Source organism: Diabrotica virgifera, chromosome 1, assembly GCF_917563875.1.
Source record: "Diabrotica virgifera virgifera chromosome 1, PGI_DIABVI_V3a".
NCBI lineage: Eukaryota > Metazoa > Arthropoda > Insecta > Coleoptera > Chrysomelidae > Diabrotica > Diabrotica virgifera.
The window spans coordinates 45776374-45800645 of NC_065443.1; the positions used below are offsets into that span (position 1 = coordinate 45776374).

General features: G+C 33.9%; 1 protein-coding gene across 3 annotated transcripts in view; it reads left to right on the forward strand.

Annotated features, from left to right (window-relative positions):
* LOC114331339 (nidogen) overlaps nucleotides 1-24272 on the forward strand; it is an 85980-nt gene that overhangs the window by 11073 nt on the left and 50635 nt on the right. For all 3 annotated transcript variants that reach the window (XM_028280872.2, XM_028280874.2, XM_028280873.2), the window contains exons 3-6: nucleotides 13557-13803; nucleotides 17173-17413; nucleotides 20319-20398; nucleotides 21978-22124. In XM_028280872.2, the coding sequence (XP_028136673.1) occupies nucleotides 13557-13803; nucleotides 17173-17413; nucleotides 20319-20398; nucleotides 21978-22124 (715 nt within the window). The remainder of the gene's footprint in view (nucleotides 1-13556; nucleotides 13804-17172; nucleotides 17414-20318; nucleotides 20399-21977; nucleotides 22125-24272) is intronic.

Consider the following 24272-nt stretch of genomic DNA (forward strand, 5'->3'; position numbering starts at 1 on the left):
ATAAATTTTCTGGTTATCCATAGGGATAACGGGGGAAGCACGGATAGAGCTTATAAATATAGTATGTATCAAAATAAAATTACGTTTTATTATACGTTATTCAATTCAATGTTTATATATCGAAACCGTACCGGACAGACTGCGTTATTTATCGGATTAGGATTTTATAAGATTAGATTATAGGTCTGGATCCCGCGTATGAAAAAAAGTTGATTAATAGCAAGCTGAAAATTTGTTAATAGCTTAAGGGTGTCTAGTCGGACAAACTTTGATATATGGAAACACTGGAACAGGGAAAGTTTTAATTGTGGAACAGGTTAAAAATTTGGAACGGACAGACCACGAAAACGGCACATGTATTTTATCCGACAGAACAGACTTAAACTCTTCGAACAGAGATTAAACTCTCATGCAAAAATCAGACTGCTATTTATCAATAAATGGGCGTTTTAATGAGTGGAACATGTAGAATATGTCAAATGCTAGGAATTATGACAGGTGATAAATAGCAGTCTGATTTTTGCATGAGAGTTTAATCTCTGTTCGGAGAGTTTAAGTCTGTTCTGTCGGACAAAATAGATGTGCCGTTTTCGTGGCGTGACCGTTCCAAATTTTTAACCTGTTCCACAATTAAAACTGCCCCTGTTCCAGTGTTCCCATATATCAAAGTTTATCCGACTAGACACCCTTAAGCTATTCACAAATTTTCAGCTTGCTATTAATCAACTTTTTATTCATACGCGAGATCCAGACCTATTATGGTATTTTTTCAAAACGTTATTTTTTTGGAAAAATATTTTTCAAATTATATTTTAATTTTTTGAAAATCTGATTTACTTCATGTCGTTCTTACTTAAAAAAAAATCTTAAATATAATTTAATAACTATGTGATAATTAAATGATCTTTGATTAAATTTGAAATAACCGCATCTACTGCTATTAAACTTACCTTATCACCCTAGAGATAAAAAATCTCAAAAATATAAAATGTTTTAAATTAAACAATATTTTAACAAAAATATACTTAAAATAGAAAAAAATATACCGTTCAGACAGAAGGTCAAACGTTTATTAAGATTAAATTTGGACGTTCATTTTTTCTATCATTTCTTTCGCAAAAAAAATTATGATAACAACAAATATTTTACTTTTTTATTTCACAATAATCTATAAACTAATAGATTTTCAATCCTTTTATCAGCCGACAAATTAAAATTCTATTAGTATTATGATAAATGATAAATAAATTTATTTTTGGCAATATTAAATATGACATTAATTATATAAAAGTGGTTATTATCGAAATGAATTGATTATCCAGTTTTACATTTTACTCTATTCTGAAAAGGTTTGTGCTGATAATAGCACTATCACTAAACGACAGCTAAAAGAGAACGATCAAAACGATGAAAAGGCAAATACTGAATGTTAAACTACCAGGATGAAAAACAAGTAGCCATTCGTTATAAAAACAAAATAAAATATGTTCTGACACAAAAAAAAACGACAAATGGAACAAAATAATTATACACATGTGACTGTGGAATTACAAAAGACCAGAGGGAAAACCAAAGGTTAGGTGGTCATCATCATCAGTGGTGCTACAGCCCTCGACCGTCCCAAGTCTATTTCGCCAGTCAGCAATATCTATTTCCAACCGTTGCCAATTTGCTACACTTATTTTTCTAGCATCTTAATCTACGCCTTCCTTCTATCTAAGTTTAGCCTTCCTTTCCGTCTACTTCCCACCGGCTGTGACATACGGATTTGACTAGGAGGGTTCTACTACTTAAAGTTCCATCTCCTATCGGAGGTTGGGTATCATAATGGTTATGGTCACTTTGTTGGCTGCTGCTCTGAATAGTTGTAATGAACTTCAGTTAAAACATTCTCTAAGGTTCCTCAGCCAGGAGATGCGTCTTTTTCCTATGCTTCTTCTTCCTTGGATCCTTCCTTGGATAAAAGTTCTCAGTATGTAACTCATATTTTTCTCCTCTGGTTATGTGACACAAATATTCCAGTTTTCTTGTTCTTATACTATTCATAGTTTCTACCTCCTTATTAATTTAAACGTCGTACCACTTCAACATTGGTAATCCTTTGAACCCACTGAATTTTCAATATTCTTCTGTGACACCACATTTCGAACGCTTCTATTTTTCATATCTGTTGTCTCTTCAATGCCCAAGCTTTCATTCCGTATAGTAATATAAAATATATTATGTAGCATCTTAGAGCTTTCAATCTGAGAGACAACTGAAGGTCTTTGTTTGTAAGCATTGTATTTATTTTTATAAATGCTTACCTTGCAGTGTCAGTTCAATAGAACAAAAACCATACTAATCAGTTTCTCATTAGAAAAATTCATATTAGTAATGGTAACAAAAGCAACTGGAACTATAAAAATAGTGTGATGTGAAATGTTTAAGCAAATTTAATTTCAAAGTCATAGCCAACAAGGTAGAATATTGTATATTTTTATTAATATTTTACGCACCAACAATCTTACTACGTTGTCATTTTGATATCTCATTCAATATTAATAAATTAAAGATTAGTCCACAGCGTATTTCAAACATGCTATGCAGTGTACAAGGATAGCCCCATGCGAACTAAATGAAAATTTGCTGACAACGTTGCCGCTCTTCACGGCAGTGGCCGTGAAAGGTAGTATTAGGCAGGTACTTGTAGACGATTATCGCTGTTAACTGCTGTGGAATACTAAAGTAGAATTTATTTATGGGAATTCCCAGAATGGTAAACCCGCTTGCAATGTACAACCATACTGATTCTAATGTTTGAAACGGTGTGTAAATCGGTATTTATTTTCGAGAAATTATGTTTGATTGAATATTTTCACGGCCAACCTAATAAAATTTCACGTAATTTTTGTTACAATTAATGTTTGACTTAAAGAATCACGAATAACTCACAAATTAAAGCAGTTTAGGGAATGTTTAAAAAAAGTAAGTACCATTAAATATAAATTAACTACAATATACAGCGTGTTCCATTTAAGAAAATTTAGAAAATGCTTGTTACGAGTTTCGGCCAACCACTAAAATTAAACATTTCGCTATATTAATAATTTTTAACAATATTAGACTATTTTAAAAATCATTTGAACACAAATAAAGTTTTTGATGTCAAATCATTATATTTCTACAGGGTGTAGATGTTGCTACGAAATTAATAAAAAAACGTAATTATCTTTTAAACTACCCCGTATGTCATTACAAAACCTCATATTTTAAGAAAGAACACATCGAGGAGAATCCAAAAATGTAACATACACAGGGTGTACCATTAAAAAAACGAAGTTATAAGCCACTTCCGTTATAGATAACCAGACGTAGCAAATTGATGAAAATATTTTCACTAAACAGTTCACTCTTCAAAACCCCTTCATTCCAATGTTCATGATTCAGTTACCTTTAGTTCTCGAGATATTTCTAATTGACCGTTTATCTGCCTCATCCTGTATATATGTCTAATAGAAATAAGTAAAACAAACTCCAAAATACCGGAAATCTAAATATTTCTTACGTTGGAAAACAAATTCTGATCACAACCTAAATCTATAATAATGCTAAATCTATAAAAAATCTATAATATGCATTCCACATGTCAATTTATCTAGGTAAAAATTCAACGAATTTGTTTTTTATTAAGTAGTAGGTACTTAATTTGTGAGTAAATGTAGGTAAAGAAAGACAATTTAAGATTTAATTTCGGTACAGAGACCACCAGTCCCACCACCATTCGATTAAATACATTTCATCTTCTCGGGTTCCTCAAACTTGACTTTCTAAATTTTCAATCCTTTCTTTTTACAATATTTTCGTTATTCCTTATCATCATTTTAAGATCATTTAGATTCACTCATTTTAGTTGCATGTTCAAGGATTCTAAGACTTTGTCGTCTAGAATTTTCAATCAAGCAAAATCTCTCATACTTCTTTTGTATTTTATAAATTCATAATCGTTAGTTTATAATTATTTATGTCATTGGAAAACATATAATCAAAAAATTAAAAAGGACCACCATCACATTCATTTTTAAACATAAATGACTTATTAATCTAATATAATTATTATCTCTACAAGGCTATTGAACTTCTAATTTATGAAAACAATTGCAAGATGTTAGATGTTGTTTTCTGGGAACAAATTTTGTTGTTTTATTTACTAACACGCATCATAATAAAATAAATAGTCGTCGACATTCTTGTATGATAAGTCACAAAATACTATTGTTTTTACAAATAAGCCAAACAGTGTCTTTTCGTTACTCACGCTAATTAGGAGGATTAACTGTTTCAATAGACTCTATTAAATTATCGTTAATAGTAGCTATGATAAAGTGGCCCTACAATAATTAAAATGTACCATATCGGTTGTTCTATCTATCAAGTTTCTAAAATATCGAAAGCAAAAGAAAGTTATTGGCATAACGTTTGAATAGGGGAAAGAAGAGTAGTCTCTTGCAATTTTCTAGTAAAGGTCATTGTAATAATTTTATTGTGCCAAATTTGATCCATTTCTGGACGTATACATCTCTTTCTCTTCCACTGATCTCTGTCCAGTGTAATTTAGTTCAAATATTTAACTAGGCAAATTATATACTTATAAATTTTCACAATACATTCAATGGAAATACACTTACTTCAATGAAAATTCGTCTTTTTCTTTTTATACAGATATGACTCTTTAATGTGTCTCCTTGGGTTAGGCCATGGAGTTGGGATGTCTACAGTTGAGATGTTACATTGTAAAATGGCGTACATCCTATCCTCCATGCTATGACATGCTGGATGAGCCATACAGCCTGTAGTCAACACCCCGAAGTATGAGCGGGAATACAAAGTATAGCAATACTCATACGCTTATGAAACGCGCCTGGCGGATCATAAGGGCCTTTACATTTTACTCATTTTCAACTAGTCTTGAGTAAAATGTCTTTAATCTTTCCTATCAGCCTCTCTTGGCTAACTCTTGTTTCTTCCGACCCCGAATGGCTATTAGGTTTCCGAGGGCAGACGGGTCACTATATTTATTTCTACTACATACTCTTCACCGAATAATTGCCGGTATAAGCAATCCTCCACTTACTGACCAACGGCTTCGGGCGGATGAGTTGGTAAGTGGTAGGGCACTCTTTTGTCCTAGGGTCAAGAAATTGGCCCTAAAGGCGGATGAACCAATGAAGTGGTCAACGGCATAAGGATACGGAAGGAAACGGAAAACCACTGTATTAAAGGTCTAACATGGCATTCCTAGACAATCATAATTGCATCTAAGAAAGCCCAAAGACACCTTACTGATCATGTAAGGCGGAAACCAAGATCCGGCAGGAGAGGTACACTTGAAGAATATGAGGCCTCTCAGGTCGTCAGCAAACCCTCAGAAACCCTCATAATCAGAAGGAAACCAAGAAAACCATTGGTTTAGAAAAAAAAATAAAAAAAAGAAGAACCCTAAGACTGGCCACATGGAACGTGAAGAGTTTGTATCAACCAGGTAAGCTCGATAACCTAACAGCTGAAATAGATCGCCTTAAGATAAATATATTCGGTATCAGCGATGTTCAATGGTAACAATGATCTAAGACATCGATATGGAGTTGCCATACTTGTAGACAAAGAGACAAATAAATCTGTCGTTGGTTTTACTCACTACTCAGAAAGATTAATGATCAGTTACAAACATTCTCTAAAAAGATAAACGTTTTGCAAATATATGCACCTACTGCCGACAAAGATGAGGCCGAGATAGAAAGTTTCTACATGCAATTGAACAAAATCATAAGATCCACAAAAAAAGATGACATATTGTTGGTGATGGGAGATTTCAACGCCAAGATTGGAAAAGGAAAAGTGGATGGATGTATGGGAGAATTTGGCTTGGGAGAAAGAAATGAAAAGGGGGACAGACTTGTCGAATTCTGCCAAAGTGAGGAGCTAATAGTAATGAATACATTATTTAAATTACCTAAAAAAAGACTTTATACCTCGATATCACCGGCAGATTCGGAAGATCACATTGTAAGAAAACAGATGGATTACATTTTAATCAAATCCAGATATAAAAACACTATAAAGTCTGTGAGAACATACCCCGGAGCTGACACAAATTCAGATCATAATTCATTAGTAGGCGTAATGAAGCTAAAACTGAAAAAGATCCAAAAACAAACAAATATACCACGATTTGATGTCTCAAATATAAAAGAAGAACCTGTACGTCAGAGGTTAAAACAAGAAATAAATGATACCTTTTAAAGAAAATCAAACAAGACGTGATAAAAACAACAGATGTTAATGACAAATGGAACATGATACAAGAAACGTTAGTAGAGGCAGGAAAGAAGATATTACCCACAAAAATAATAAAAAAATAGAGATGGATGACTTCAGAAATCCTAGAGCTAATGGAGAAAAGAAGGAAACATAAAGACAGGAGTAAAGCAAAATACAAGGAAATACAGAGATTAATAGGAAAGAAAATAAAAGAGGCCAAATCCACCTGGCTGGCAAATCAATGTAGTGAAATAGAAGAATATTCTAAAAAGTATGATAGCTTGAATATGCACAAGAAAATAAAGGAAATCACAAATACACAGCGAAAAAAGAAAGATGACCTTCTTAAAGACATAAATGGAAAAATTATTATAGAAGTCACGGAGAAATTAAAAAAGTGGAAGACATACATAACAGATCTGTTTGAGGATAATAGACAAGAACCGGAAGAAATCGACAGCGAAACATGACCAGAGATCATAATGGAGGAAATCGAACAAGCAATACGAAACGCAAAAAACGGAAAAACTGTAAGTCTAGACGAAATACCTGCGGAATTACTGAAATGTCTAGACGATGAAACTCTACCTGTACTACTGGATCTGTTTAATGAAGTATATAAAACCGGAAAAATCCCTCAGGAATGGTTGGTGTCCACCTTTGTAACAATACCAAAAACAATATATGCCAAAAATTGTTCGCACTATAGGACAATATCATTAATAAGCCATACCCTCAAAATATTTCTAAAGGTGATTCATGGAAGATTATACAGAAAGCTAGAATATGATATGGATGATACCCAATTTGGGTTCTGCAAAGAACTTGGATATTTATTCCTGTTTCATTGACTTCGAAAAAGCGTTCGACAGGGTCCGATATGAAAAACTAACAGAATTATTGAAAATCAGAGATATAGACAGACGAGATTTACGAATTATCATAAATCTGTATTGGAATCAAGAGGCCAATATAAAGATAGAACAACAAAAATCCGAGAATATTGATATAAAGAGAGGGGTAAGACAGGGTTGTGTTCTGTCGCCGCTACTGTTTAACCTATACAGTGAAGCCATATTTCAGGAAGCGATAGCGGAGCTAAGTGATGGAATCTCTATAAACGGCAGAATAGTAAATAACATAAGATTCGCTGATGACACCGTTATAATGGTAGACACCCTGGAATCGCTACAAGAATTGCTAAATAGGATTAACGATTATTGCATTCGATACGGACTAAAAATAAACAAGAAAAAAACTAAATTTATGATCGTCTCAAAGACAGAACATGGAAATGAAAGGTTAATGATAGAGCAAACCCAAATAGAAAAAGTAAAGACATACAAATATCTGGGAACCTGGGTCGATGACAAAAATGACCAAAGCAAAGAAATTAAAGTCCGAATTGAAACTGCAAGGCAAGCATTTATAAAAATGAAGACACTGCTTACAAACAAAGACCTTCAGTTGCTTCTCAGATTGAGGGCTCTAAGATGCTACATATTTTCTATATTGCTATACGGAATGGAAGCTTGGAGATTGAAGAGACAACACATAAGAAGAATAGAAGCGTTCGAAATGTGGTGTTACAGAAGAATATTGAAAATTCAGTGGGTTCAAAGCATTACCAATGTTGAAGTGCTACGACGTTTAAATAAGGAGTTAGAAATTATGAAGTGTATAAAAACTAGAGTACTGGAATATTTGGGCCACAATACCAGAGGAGAAAAATACGAGTTGCTGAGAATTATTATGCAAGTAAGGATCCAAGGAAGAAGAAGCATAGGAAGAAGACGCATCTCCTGGCTGAGGAACCGTAGAGAATGGTTTAACTGTAGTTCATTACAACTGTTCAGAGCAGCAGGCAACAAAGTGACCATAGCCATTATGATATCCAACCTCCGATAGGAGAGAGAACTTTAAGAAGAAGAGTGTGCCTCCATTAAGTTGTCGTTTCATCGTTTTCGTAGTCTTCCCACTGATCGTCTCCTTATTGGAGAATCTATGTATGCCATTCTACTCTTCTCTTTCTCACCCTGTCCTTGATGTTCTCCATTTTGCATCTCCTTTGTATATCTGTACTTATAGCTCTCTCTCTCTCTCTCTCTCTCATAGTGTCTTACCGTCAACCTTTATAAGGGCTTTCCTTTCTGCTGCTTCTATCATTATCTTTGTTCTTTCTGTATCGGGTCACGATTCTGCAGCATGACATTATTGGACTGATGGCTATTTTATAAATTCTACCTTTCGGTCCTTTTACAATATTTTGTTCCTTCATATTGTTACATTCAAGCATCATGTTGCTCTGTTTTGTCTATTAACTTGATTATACGATTCTATTTCGAGCTTTCCGTAGCTAGACAGTGAGATGCCCAGATATTTAAACTCCATCAGTTATTCTATATAGAATAAGACGGACACAGAAAAGAAATCTAACTGATTCTGATGGAAACATTGTCTTAAACAAATAGAGTAAAATAAAAACGTGGAAAGAACAACTAGAGGAATTGTTTGATTGCTGAATAGAATACAGCTTTGAGCTACAAGAGGAAGTAAATGATGAACCAAGAATATTGCAGCAGGAAGTTCAGTCGCTGTAAATCTGAGTTTATTGCACTTCCAAAGAAACCAATCGCCAATAAATGCGAAAATATCGTACGATAAGCCTCATGAGCCATCTCCTGAAATCGTTTCTAAAATAATCAAGAGAATTTACGAGCTCTGTGAAAGTCAAATGTAACCCAACCAATAACCAATTCGGGTTCATAAATGCTTTTGGTAAAGGAGACGCTTTGTTCTCAGTACAAGATTATTCCAGAGATGCAGAAACATTAACTGCGACGTACCTGTACGCATATGTGATTGATTACAAGAAAGCGTTTGGTCGAGTACAATATGTCAAGATGATGCAAATACTAAAACCATCAGAAATTAACAACTAAGATCTGAAAATAGTTAGAAATATTCAAAGAAATTAGACCGCAATCTCAGAATTGAAAGTAAACATACAATTTGTGAAAATCATGCGTGGAGTGATGCGGTCAAAAGACTACAAGTCCTTATGCACAAAATCATATATTAGAGTCAACAATATAAATTCAATATAAAGGTAAAGAAGACAGATCTCATGATAATGTAAGAAAAAGATAACATAAACTACCTCGGCACCTAGATCCTAGAAATGCTAGATCCACCTTATAGGGCAGTCAATGAGGGTATTAAGCTCCGAATTCCATCCTACTACATCGATTTACTTGATATTTTTACAGTAAGTACGGAATATCTCAACAAACAAAGTCTACCCTATGCCGACGTGCGCTTTTATCTTGGGGGTGGTTCCCACCTCTTCTCGGGGGTGAAAAATGTTTTGGTTAAAATAGCTACGGAAAAGGCTAGATAACCTAATTTTAAGCAAAAACTGATCTATGATTATTTTCTGAAAACTCAATACTTTTTGAGTTATTCGTGATTACTTTCGTGATACTTTCATTGAAAAATGACACCTATTCGGACGGATTTTTGCGAATACCTTAAAAACTGTGCATCTAACAAAAAAACTATATAAAATATTTCTGTAGGTTATAAAAAAAACAAAGAGATTCGTTCTTTCATAAATCTTCTAGTTAAAATACAAAGAGGGATATGGTAGGTAAGAAGAGTTTGTTTCTTGCTGCATGCTCAAATCGGTGTATTCAACTTGAAATAACAGAGAAACTGTCGATTTTAGGTGTATAATGGTACTACTAACTTTTGTAGTGCTTGAAAAGACCTTTAGAATGAGCAATACTAAATGTCGATTACATTCAAACTAAGCGAGATATTCTGAAAAAAAGTTGATGACTAATGTATTTTAAGAAGAAATGCGAAGTATACTTAACCCCTCATTCATCAGAATTTAAATACACCGTTTTCCTTCTACAATAATTTTTATAATAGTGTTATTTCTATTTTCAAAATGTTAGGCTGGATTAAAATGAATGGTTTTTGAAAAAAATAAGATCAAATTATAGAGCGCATTTTTAAATTTTCTTAAAAATCTTCCTTTTCCTCCATGACTCTCTAAAAAGATAGACACGAAAAAAGATACCACTCAAAAATGTAGGGTTTTTTTATATAAAAATTTCCTTTTGTTTTTCATTACTGTATCTCTTATCATTTTCAAGTTACATGGAGAAAAAGGAAGATTTTTAAGAAAATTTAAAATGCGAACTATAATTTTATCTTTTTTTTCAAAAACCATTCATCGTAAACCCGTCCAACTTTTTGAACATAGAAATAACACTATAATAAAAGGTATTGTAGAAGGAAAACCATGCATTTACATTTTGGTGGATGGAGGTTAAAATTACTTCTCATTTTTCTTAAAATACATTAGTTATCATTGTTATCAATAGGGAGCGGATTTTATGCTAAATGCATATTGCATGCATATTTCGCATTTTTGAGAACTTTACTAAATTTTGCATATTTTTAAAGAAACATGCATATTTTGTGCATATTTAAAAGATTTAAGTCCAAAAAAAAAAATTTTAAATTTTTTAATTCGACACAAAATATTTCCCCGCACAAGCTGTCGTATCTATTAATTCGGGAACTACCTGAAGAGATGCCTTTTCATTTTTTCTTAGAAAATACCCGATCTTTACACAAAGTACTTATAGTGCTTATAGTACGCCGTTATAAAATGATTGTAGGATGTTAAAATGATGAAGGATGGTTTACCGGGAAATCCAAATTTTATTCACTTTTATTATATTTAGTACCTACGTACCTATAATCCTGGTGATTCTTTTAAATCCCCTATTGTTAAGAGAATTTACACCTTCAACCATAGTTTTACGATTTTCTAACGGAAATTGAAATATTCAAGCTTTAGGTCAGATCCCGTAAATCAGTAAAATTAGTAAAATTACATGGTTAAAGCTGGTCAACAAATTAAATTAATTTATGCAAATTTAGTTCACGTAACTTGTTTAGGGCATGGATGTAACAGAGTAGCTGAACATATTAGGGGTGAATTCCCTGATGTAAATGTACTAATAAGTAGCGTAAAAAAAGTATTCGTCAAAAGTCCTTTACGGGTCTAGTTGTACAGGAACAAATTACCTAATGTACCTTTAGCTCCCGAATCAGTACTGAATAGGTGGAGAACTTGGTTGGAAGCTGCAATTTTTTCTGCTGAACATTTTGTGGCAATTACGGAATTACTTTTAGAATTTAACGCCGAAGACAGTGCTGCTATTATAAAGACACAACATATTGTTAAAACGACTTCTTCATTGACAAACCAGCTAACTTTTATCAAGACACATTATAGTTTTATAGTAAAAACCATAAATAATTTAGAAAATCGGAAAATGTCTTTAACAGAGTCCGTCGAAATAGTTAGAAATTTTAAAGCACACATTTCGAAAGTTCCCGGTAAAATCGGTAATTCAGTTAAAAAGAAATTAGAATTGGTTCTAGAAAAAAATAACGGCTTTAAAATTGTGGAGGACATATGCGAAATTTTTAGTGGAAATTTTGAAATTGATTTTGGTGCAGAATTTTGGGCTTTAACAAGTTATTCTAAATAAGCCCCAATTACTTCCGTTGATGTTGAAAGGAGTTTTTCCAGTTATAAAAATATTTTATCTGATCAAAGAAAATGTCTCGTAAAAAATTTGGAAAAACACATTGTAGTGAATTATAACCGAAGATATATGTATATAGTGATATTGTTGTTTTATTTTAAATAGGTAACTATTGGCATCAGTTTTTGTAAAAAATGTGAATAATTTGCATATATGAAAAATAACGATTTTATTTGAAAGATAATAAATAAGATTGCCCCCCCCCCCCCATATAAAAGAACCCCCTAGAATAGAATAAAACAGAAAATTTGTGGTTTCTCGAAATGAGCATTTTTTTAATTTTTGTGCATATCTTGCGCATATTTCGTAATTTTTTACTGCATATATATGCGCATATTTCATCAAAATTGATTGCATATAAATCCGCTCCCTAGTTATCAATTTTGTTTGCAGCATATCTCGCGAAGTTTTAATGTAATGGACCTTTAATATAGCTCATTTTGAAAGTCTTTTCAAGCACTACAAAAGGTATTGGTAGCGTTTTACCGCTAAAATCGACCGTTTCTCTGTTATTTCAAGTTGAATACACCAATTTGAGAATGTACCAAAAAACAAACTATTTTCACCTACCATATCTTGTTTTGTATTGTAACTAGAAGATTTATGAAGGGGAGTGTCTCTTTGTTTTTTTTAACCTACAAAAATGTTTAATATAGTTTTTTTATTTAGATGCATAGGTTTTAAGGTATTCGCAAAAAACCGTTCGAAAAGGCCAATGTTTCAATGAAAATGGCCAATTTTCAACCAAGAATATCTCAAAAAGTATTAAGTTTTCAAAAAAAAATTATAGAACAGTTTTTGCTTAAAATTAGGTTCTCTAGCGAATTCCATGGTAATTTTAGCCAAAAAACTTCCCACCTCTAAGAAGGGGTGGGAACCACCCCCAAGATAAAAGCACACATCGGCATAGGGTATACTTTAAATTAGGAGATAAGTAGGGGCTAGGCCCAAAATTTCATTAAAATCCATGCAGTAGGATAGAATTCGGAGGTAATATCCTATTCTTGCTCCCATTGACTGGCGTATTAAACTGGACGGGGCCTTTTTCGACGCCATCGGTACGAGCAAATACATAACTTACATTAGTTTATCGTCAGCCTCAAGTGAGACGTCTTTAGAGTCATCCGCAGCGAAAGGGTTTCAAAAATATGAACAATGAAAATTCATACTGGAACAAATAAAGCAAAAAAAATTAAATAATCATATTTATTTATCATAAAAAATATAATAAAGTTATGCTATTTATTATGTACACGACACGCAAACCCTGCATATAGCTTCACAAAATATAAATATGGCAATGTTGTTATATGTACTATTGCCATCATGAAGTTGGATCTCTTGTTAGACATAAATTAGATGGTGCAGTGGTTGACTTCAGACGAAGCCTTAGATGTAGCTGAATCTGAATGACGGCAAGTTCTTCAGATATCCGTTGTGTTTTTTAAAAAGCAGCTGCAGTTTTATTTCATGTCGGCGAGTTATGAAAGTCTTTGTGTGGTACCACGAAGCTAGGAAGTTCCATCTATATGGATAGGGTGTGTCCCACCAAAAGGTGGACAAGAAAAACAAGGCCAAAAAAATTCTTCCATTGAAATAACATACTTTATTTTTATGTTGTAGGTAAATTCAAATGGACTCTTATCGTTCCAAACGGAGATCCCAAGATTTATAAACATAGAATTTCCACTAGATTATCCGATCATTGCACCTTTCTATTCTAACGTGGATACTACATCGGTGGGAACTGTATCCTACTACGAAACAGAAAACCCAGGATTAATACAGAGGGCCACGGAAAATGTCCATGATTCATTCCTGAACTTTTCTGACTACCAAGCTACTAGTTTACTCATAGTTACATGGCAAGGTAAATATTTAACTAAATTAAATTAAAGCGATCTAAACTAAATATCTAAATAAAAATGATCTACATTATAATACAGCAAGCGCCAAGCTACTAGGCACATGGGTATAGGTAGGTACCTAATTGCTATGCTTATGGGCTAATCCGGTCCGTTCTCAGATGTGACTTTCATTTATGTCATGTTATTGTTAAGAAACTATTCAAAATAGTTTTTCCATACAAAAAATACATTAAATCGTTACTATGTTTTAGAATACCTTTATTCAAACACCAAGAATATTACAATACTTTAAAACTTTTTACAACTTTAACAAAATGACAACTATAAACACCAAATACAGCTGTTCTATTAATTATCAACTTTCTATGTTGATATTCGGTTTCTATGCATTTTCTGACGTTTTAAACGTCACTATAATGCGTTCCACGGTCACATTTCAGTACAGACTCTTATGAAGAACAGTGTTGCCAAGAGATATTAATATTTATATTACATAAATTTTAAAGTATTTTTATACGTCACTTGGTCTATTAAATGTGTCAGTATGTATGAGAAATCTTGTAAGCTGTCAAAGCAAAGGGAGTTTAGCTCGGTGGTAGCGCGTTCGACCGGAGATCGAGAGGTCCCTGGTTCGAGTCCGTGTGTTATCTAACTTTTTTTTATTTCTAGTATTGTTTTAATAAAAATTTTTGGAAAGCAGTAAGTAAAAATTAGTTTAATATTTAAATACAAATAACCTGTTGAAAGTATATTTATTTCGTTGAAATCATATAATAGAAGTATAACTTCTTACGTGCGTACAAATTACACGTGTTAAAAAGAAAAAGTACCTACATTTTTAAGGCACTCATGTGAATTGCAGAATTCACTCTTCACAAGTGAAGAGTCCAGGACTGTAATAGCTCAATGTGCTCTTGTATCTAGTAGCGTGGCAGTTATTGTATATTAAAGGTACACTATGGATCTCGTTCCCTTTTTTAACAAGATCTATAACTATATAGGCAGATATCTTCAATAATATCACGATTAGAGAAAATTGGTATTGAAAACATCTCTAAAAGTCACACTACAACGCCATTCATCATCAGCATTAGCCGTTTTGAGTCCACAACTGAACATAGGCATCCCGCAAATAATTTCCTTGCATCCGATCTTGAGCACATTGAGCGCTTGATGTCGACCAATCATATTGTTGGAGGACATTCTCAATTACGATAAGCATCGTGTCTAGATCTTCATTTTAAAATTTTCTTGACCTATCTTTCATCTATGACTCCAGAAACATGGTATGTCCAGTTTCATTTCAGCTTTGCAATTATTTTAATTGCATCGGTGACACCAGTTTATTTTTCTAAAATACTATTTTGCTAAATTAATTATTATGTAGATCACTTTAAAAACAGAAATGTATTTTTTTAACAATCGAAGTAGCACAGAAAACGACAATAAATATTGTTCCCATACCACCAGATTGACAACAGGTGGAATACTTTCTTTGGTTACAACCTCCCGAGATTTTCAGAAATTATAAATCATACAGGATACCGAGGAAATTAAGATGAGAGAATTTTAAATAATTCACAACCCATCTGCTCAGCGTGGTAAAACGATATTTATTGTCGTTTTCTGTGCTACTTCGATTGATAACTTACTTTGTTCTTCGGTAGATGGCTCCAGTACATCCGCGGTATTTCGTTCTTTGCAATTCGGAAGGGCCCAAAGTATGATACCTGGGGAAATCGGAGAGAAGAGGATATGGGACTACTGATTAGGAGGAAAAAACCTCCGAAACCGGTATATACTCTTCCTGCACTCTCCGATTTAACCAGAGTATTACGCAGCTGCTGCATTGTCGTGTTGCAAATAAATTGAAAATGTTTATACATTTAACTCATTTACTCTTTTGTTGAGTACTAAGGAATTTTTCTTGTTGGAACTTTTACCACGCTGAGCAGATGGGTTGTGAATTATTTAAAATTCTTTCATCTTAATTTCCTCGGCATCGTGTATGATTTATAATTTTTGAAAATCTCGGGAGGTTGTAACCAAAGAAAGTATTCCACCTGTTGTGAATCTGGTGGTATGGGAACGATATTTATTGTCGTTTTCTGTGCTACTTCGATTGATAACTTACTTTGTTTGTCGGTAGATGGCTCTAGTATATCCGCGGCATTTCGTTCTTTGTAATTCGTAAGGGCCCAAAGTATGATACCTGGGGAAATCGAAGAGAAGAGGATATGGGACTACTGATGAGGGGGGAAAACCTCCGAAACCGGTATAGACTCTTTCTGCACTCTCCGATTTAACCAGAGTATTGTGCAGCTGCTGCATTTTCGTGTTGCAAAGAAATTGAAAATGTTTATACATTTTAATTCATTTACTCTTTTGTTGAGTACTAAGGAATTTTTCTTGTTGGAACTTTTACCACGCTGAGCAGATAGGTTGTGAATTATTTAAAATTCTCTCATCTTAATTTCCTCGGCATCCTGTATGATTTATGATTTTTGAAAATCTCGGGAGGTTGTAACCAAAGAAAGTATTCCACCTGTTGTGAATCTGGTGGTATGGGAACGATATTTATTGTCGTTTTCTGTGCTACTTCGATTGATAACTTACTTTGTTTTTCGGTAGATGGCTCTAGTACATCCGCGGCATTTCGTTCTTTGTAATTCGGAAGGGCCCAAAGTATGATACCTGGGGAAATCGAAGAGAAGAGGATATGGGACTACTGATGAGGGGGAAAAACCTCCGAAACCGGTATAGACTCTTTCTGCACTCTCCGATTTAACCAGAGTATTGTGCAGCTGCTGCATTTTCGTGTTGCAAAGAAATTGAAAATGTTTATACATTTTAACTCATTTACTCTTTTGTTGAGTACTAAGGAATTTTTCTTGTTGGAACCTTTACCACGCTGAGCAGATGGGTTGTGAATTATTTAAAATTCTCTCATCTTAATTTCCTCGGCATCCTGTATGATTTATGATTTTTGAAAATCTCGGGAGGTTGTAACCAAAGAAAGTATTCCACCTGTTGTCAATCTGGTGGTATGGGAACGATATTTATTGTCGTTTTCTGTGCTACTTCGATTGATACCTTACTTTGTTTTCGGTAGATGGCTCTAGTACATCCGCGGCATTTCGATCTTTGCAATTCGGAAGGGCCCAAAATATGATACCTGGGGAAATCGGAGAGAAGAGGATATGGGACTACTGATGAGGAGGAAAAAACCTCCGAGACCGGTATAGACTCTTCCTGCACTCTCCGATTTAACCAGAGTATTACGCAGCTGCTGCATTTTCGTGTTACAAAGAAATTGAAAATAGTTATACATTTTGTATTTTTTTAGTTACACATAAAAATTACAATTACAGGTGTTGGTTACTTCAACAATGGATCCGATAAGGTAAATACGTACCAAGTTGTCATTTCCACAGATGGTGAGCAGTCGTACGTCGAATTCTTATACCCTGAAAATGGGATTCAATGGATTCAGGGCACAGGGGATGAATCAGGTTTACCAGATGCCCGAGCTCAAGCGGGGATCATTTCTCCCGAAGGAAAAGTGTTTTCACTACCTGGATCCGGAACCGAACAAGTGAAAAATTTAAAAGAGTAAGTGTTCTTCTTGTAGTATTCATGTATTGCTAAATTACTAATGTTTATAACGGCAGCTTTGTTTAAAGTTGCTAGAAAGAAATTCATTATCCTATAATTTATCTCCTCTATGGAGATATCTGCACCTTTGTGGTGCAGATATTCCATCAGATGAGAAAGTTATAATAGGAGGTGATTTCAATGCACATGTGGGCCAGGTGGGATATGAAACAATACATGAGGGATTAGGCTTTGGAACTAGAAATGAAGCTGGAGATGACATGCTTGAATTAGCAAAAGCATTAGATATGGCGATTGTTAACATTCTTTAAAAAGAGAGTAACTCAACTTATTACATACAAAAGTGGACAACATCGCTCCCGAATGGACTATTTCATGATAAGGAAAGAAGACATACGTGAATGCAAGGACTGCAAGGTAATAGTTAGTGAGACAGTAAGCCAACAACATAAGCTGCTTGTTCTGGACATCGAAGTAAAAAAGCGAAACTAAACAAAAATATCGGAGAGGACCACAAAAAATCAAGTGGTGGATACTAAAAGATGTGAAAGAAGGTCTATTCAGGGAAAGAATAGTAGAAAAAATATGTTGGAATATGAAAGGAAGCCCTAATAAAATTTGGAGAAAAATGGTCAGTATTATTAGAGAGACTGCTATTAAAATACTTGGGAAAACGTCAGGAAAGAAGTGTGAGCATAAAGAGACTTGGTGGTGGTCAAACGAAGTACAAGGAAAAATAAAAGAGAAGGGAGAATTATATAAAAAGTGGCAAGAAAATAGATCGGACACATATCTCAAAACTGTGTGGTCGCCAAACAGGAAGCGAAAGTAGCAGTAGCAAAAGCTAAAACAGAAGCGTATTCAAACCTATACGATCAAGTTGATACCAGGGAAGGCGAAACAAAGATATATAAAATAGCCAAATAGAGAGCAAAGAAAGCAAAAGATTTTAATCAGATTAGATGTATCCGAGATGAAAATAATAAAATACTAATTCACGATAAGGATGTCAAAAGGAGATGAAGAAATTACTTTGACAGTTTATTAAATGAGGAATTTGACAGACAGCCTGTGGAGTTAACGGAGACAGTAACAGCAATGGTCACCAAAATAACAAACGAAGAAGTGGCTCAAGTGTTTCAAAAAATAAAGAAAGTAAAAGCAGCCGGACCAGATGATATTCCTGGGAAAGTATGAAGAGCATTGGGGGAGACAGGAACAAGTTGGCAGCAGGTCTATTTAATAAAATTATGGAAATTGGACAAATGCCAGACGAATGGAGAAGCAGTATATTAGAACCTGTTTACAAAAACAAGGGAGATATACAACAATGTACAAACTACAGGGATATAAAACTACTTAGCCACACCATGAAAATTGTGTGAGAGAGTAATTGATAGACGGATACATGAAGAAACCGAAATATCCGATAATCAATTTGGCTTTATGCAGGACAGATCAACAACAGATGCAATTTTCATTAGAAGGCAACTGATGGAAAATATAGGAATAAAGAAACAAACGCTCATATGGTATTCTTTGATCTTGAGAAAGCATATGATAGAGTTCCTCGAGAGATTCTTTGGAGGGCACTCAATAAGAAAGGAATCCCTGGTGAATATGTTAAGATTATAAGAGATATGTATGAGTGAATAACGACTAGTGTTAGTACAGGTGTGGTAAAGACTGATAAATTTCATGTGAAAGTAGGATTGCACCAATTATTTTCATTAGTTTTGAACCAGATAACAGCGAAACTACAGGGTAACATTCCATGGTACTTAATGTATGCTGATGATATAATATGGTTATGTATGCTGATGATGATTAATAGGAAATAGTAAAAGAGACTTAGAACAAAAACTGGAACAGTGGAGACAAGCTCTGGAGGAAAAAGGTTTAAAACTTAGTAGGACAAAAACAGAGTATTTGGAATGTTCATTTAAAGATGGAGTTACTACAAATAAAATGGTATCTTTGGATGGTGAAATGATTGTAAAAGCAATAGTTTTAAGTACCTAGGATCGGTATTACAGAGTAATGGAGAAATATATAGAGATCCATGCAGTAGAATTAGGGCTGGATGGATGAAGTGGAATGAAGCGAGTGGTGTGTTGTGTGACAGAAAAATTTCAATGAAGCTGAAGGGAAAATTCTATAAAACAGCCATAAGAACGGCTATGATGTACGGAACTGAATGTTGGGCAGTGAAAAAGAAAGAGGAACAACGAAAGCATGTGGCGGAAATGAGAATGATTAGATGGATGAGTGGAGTGACAAAAAAGGATAAAATTAAAAATGAGTACATTAGGGGAAGTCTACGTATAGCACCAATTGATGCCAAAATGATAGAGCATAGGTTGATGGTTTGGTCATGTTCAACGTCGAGACTTTAATCACCCAATACGAAGAATTTCTGAAGTGGAGATTCCTGTAAAGAGTAGGAGAGAAAGACCAAAGAAGACCTGGGGGAGACGATTAGTCAGGACATGTTGGTAAAGGGGATTAATATTGATATGACCCAAGATAGAATTGTGTGGAAAAATGCAATTAAAGAAGCCGACCCCGCATAGGGATAAGGCAAAGAGAGTGATGATGATGCAGATCTTTGTGGTACCCTCACCTAAAACCCACATAAATGTGGTAGGTTCCCCAATCTCCAAGGTTTTGTAGTTTTTTGCCATTCAGAAATGTATGTCATTGTATCCAAGTGTTTTGGACAACTTTTCCAAGATACTCCAATTTCAATTTCCCTTCGGTTTTAATTGAAATTGCTGTCAACTTTTCTGAAACACTTGATTTTGCACTTAAATTTTGTTGCAAAGAAGAAAAAACAATAAATAATAAAACATTTTTTATTAAATAATATATTTTTAAACAAAATCTTTTGTGTTATCTGTAGATGGACAAATATGGGATTGGAAGGTCAGTTTATCTATAGGATCGATCAATTGGAAATTGTTGAACCTGATGTCGATTTCGGTAAGTCTTATAAATAATTAGATGTCATTACGTCAACGTCATTAGTGTCAAAAGTTCATAACAGTGGAGTAGTGGAATAAAATTGCCTGAGGTTGGGCCAATTATCAACAAGTATTACGACGCGGTAAATTTGAATTACTCCTCCTGATTTGAAAACAGAATAACGTATGTCCTAAAAGTTTTGGCACAAAATATTTATCGAATTTTTTTATGAATGAAGAAATTTATTTAAACACTAACTAGTTATCATAGATTACAATTTAATACTTAACTAAACTATACTATCGAATTATGTGGAGTTGTCCACTCTTCTCTACTAGACGCAAATTTCTTCGAATGTCTTTCGTGAGGTCCTGGGCGGAATTCAGATCAATTTTCCTTAGTTGTTCGCAAATTCTTCGTCTTAATTGTTCCTCATCTTTGGATTCCAGCCACCATGATAAATTTCCTAGACAGTAAAGCCCAAAAATTCTTTATTGGGCGAGCCTGCGGCAAGTTTGGAGGATTATCGGTTTTGGGAACAAAGGGTATTTGAATTTGGTGTTGTAGCGGCCGGTTTTGGGTATCTCTTGAGTAATATAACATCTCAAGGAGTTACGCTAGAGAGTATCTGGGGCATTTACGTCTGTTTCGATATTTTACACCAATATTCGTCAATTCCAACGATAACATAGTACTCTTAGAAGGTCTGTATTGACGAGCCAATCTTCTAATTTCCATTCCAAGCTAATTTTTTGAAAAACGACTAAAATCATTTATTAAAGGTATATTTGTTAAAATCCCTAAAAAGGGCTACATCACAACAGAACTAGTTTTCGATCGCCTGACCGATCATCATCAGTGCTTACGTGATCTAACATGCTAACCACTAAAATATAAAAATATGTGGACAAATACCCTTTAAAATTGATCCGTCAAATTTAAAAGGTTTAAAGGGTTTTTACCCACATATTTTTATATTTTGGTGGTTAGCATGTTAGATCACGTAAGCACTGATGATGATCGGTCATCCGATCAAAAACTAGTTCTGTTGTGATGTAGTCCTTTTTAGGGATTTTAACAAATATACCTTTTAAAAGGATTTTAGTAGTTTTTTAATATATGGTATACAGCCAACTACAGGAAAACTTTTTCCTCGTGGATTTCTAATTTTTTGCTCCTTTCGCCAATCTTTCTGACTTCTGGGAAGTAAGTGTACGTGATCTTCCACATGTTGGTATATTCAGCCATGGTATTCCCTACTCGCACTTATTATTGTTCTATAAATGATTCTGCATGAATTGGTTTCATTCTGAAATAATCGACAGATTTTAACTTTGTTTACCCGCCCAACCAACTTGTAGATACTTTTTCTTATTTGTAATTTATACTAAATCTTAAAGCGAAAGATTAAAAAAAAATAAATCTACATAAACTGATAGTAAACAATGTAATCAAGCTTTTGTTTCCAGAGGCAACTTGAAATTATTTTATTTTTGTTAAAATTAAAGCCCATGAATTTTGTTCCAAAACTTTTAAGACATACGGTATAGTTATTGTATTTATTTTCTCACCTCACATATTTATTTTATTCTTAAAGGTGGTAAATCTGATGAAGACGACAACACTTGTACCAGCGCTAAAACTTTGTGCCATATCCAAGCAAGGTGTATAGACTACGACGAAGGATTTTGTTGTGAATGTAATCCAAAGTACTATGGAAACGGAAGACATTGTATTAAAAAAGGTAAGAAATGGATTCTAAATAACAGTACATTGTGTACCTAGTAGGAAAAGCATTCCTACATTCCCAGACGATGTAGAGATTGCCGTCGAGGTGCAAGCCGAGACAAGGCAATACAGAGTGTGGCTTTTCCTACAAGGTATACTTACTATTTTTCCCTAAAATCAAACATTTAAATTATATTAAAATAAACATGTTAAAATTTTCAAATAGACATATTATTATTTTGACTCAAATATTCGTGATGCCACCAAATACAGGTTTTGTAACTATAGAAACAAAAATATTGAATTGGAAAATTTGACGCATTTGCTTATTTTTGGCAGTGTTTTTCGTGTTTTTCATCTGCTATTAGGAAAACATATTTCCTTACAGTAGGAATAGTACATTGTTTACCGGGTAGGAAAAGCTTAACATTCCTGGACGACTGTGAAGATTGCTAAGTCGAGGCGCAAGCCAAGACTTAGCAACACAGAGTCCAGGAATGTGGCTTTTCCTACGAGGTAAACATACTATTTTTCCGCAAATCGTTTAAAATTCGACAGATATTGATTGATTTAAAAAAAACGCGATAATTTTATTCCCAAATAAATGGTGCTTTGAAATTCCTAATAAAATTACTTGGGTTACTATGGAAACGTATTGAGGTTGAATTATCATTTATGTAGAACACTAACAACTGTACGGAAATATCATTTCCTTACAGTAAGGAAGTCCTGACTTTTTCTTCAAGAAATTTTGACAGGAATGTCAAAATTTCCTGGCGATTTGCGGAAAAATAACATTTTCGTACAACTATTTTTCGTTTCTAGGCAATGGCTAAGTGTTATAAGGAAATATCGAACGTTTATTTCAAAAATGTCTAAATTCCTGAGCGATTTTAGGAAAAAAATATTAATTAACTAGTTTATGATTTACGTCTTATGTATTAAGTTTTCTAGATCTAATTTTCTAACAGGATAAAATCATACACTGAATTGATTTGCGACAAGGTAGCATGCGAAACAAGTAAATAAGACTACTCTCGTAATGAGCCTGCTTGCTGCTCTCGTCATCATAAAAAGATTTCCTATATGGTAATTTCATTACATCCATTTTAGTCCTGCCTTGGCATAATGGAAGGAGCAGTAGGGAAATATCAGTGAATATTCAGAAAAGGAGGTCCACTACAAACCAAATATTTGTAGTAGGTAAAATAAATATTAGACAAATTAACTGAACGAGATACATACTTATATCACCTCTTCGTATACTTCAAATAAAATAAAAATATGATACCATAACAATTAAGATGAACTATATAAGACAATGCACGTTTTGAAGATACCATCTAAATTAATTAGACTGCTAAAAATATGCCTAATTAACACTGAAAGTCGAGTAAGGATCCAAAATACATTTTCGGAAGAATTAACTAGTAAAGAAGAAATACTACAAGGATATGAGAATTTTTACTGCCCCTTCGACGATTTTTCTTCCAAACTTCATCATTTTTATAGTAATTTGGTCTTCTTACACACATTTATTATGGTAGGGGAGCCCAAGCGGGGAAATATGCAGTTACTCTGCGCGTCAAATTATTACATGGAGAGAAACCTTGTATCCTGTAAAAGCACCTCTACCATATATTGGCTCCTAATACAGGGGTCTCCAAAAAAAAATCTATCCTTAAAAAAACTCGAAATCATCAGATTAAGATCAGGTAAGTTAAGTACATGCAAAACAGTGTATATTTCAAAAATCTGACGATTTAAGCGAGGCCTAAGGATATGGGCGAGTCACAAAGTTTCACAAAAAAGCGAATATTGCGTGAAATGAACGTCAGATCGAAAAACTGAAAAATACACGTACCTATTCAATATTTTTGAAACATTTATCGAATGACACCAAACACGACACCCCCTCCCGGAAGTGGAGTGGGGGGTTACTTTAAAATCTTAAATAGGAACTCATATTTTTTTATTGCAGTTTTGTATTCCTTACGTAAAAATAAGTAACTTTTATTTAAAATAAGTAACTGCAAATTTAGCATACTTTCCTCCCCTACTATTATTTTTCGTCTGTCTGAGAGCTGATTTTATTTCAGCATCGGCGATTTCAGGGTCGCTTCTGAATCAACGTTACAGATATACTGTCAATAAGAGGTATTTG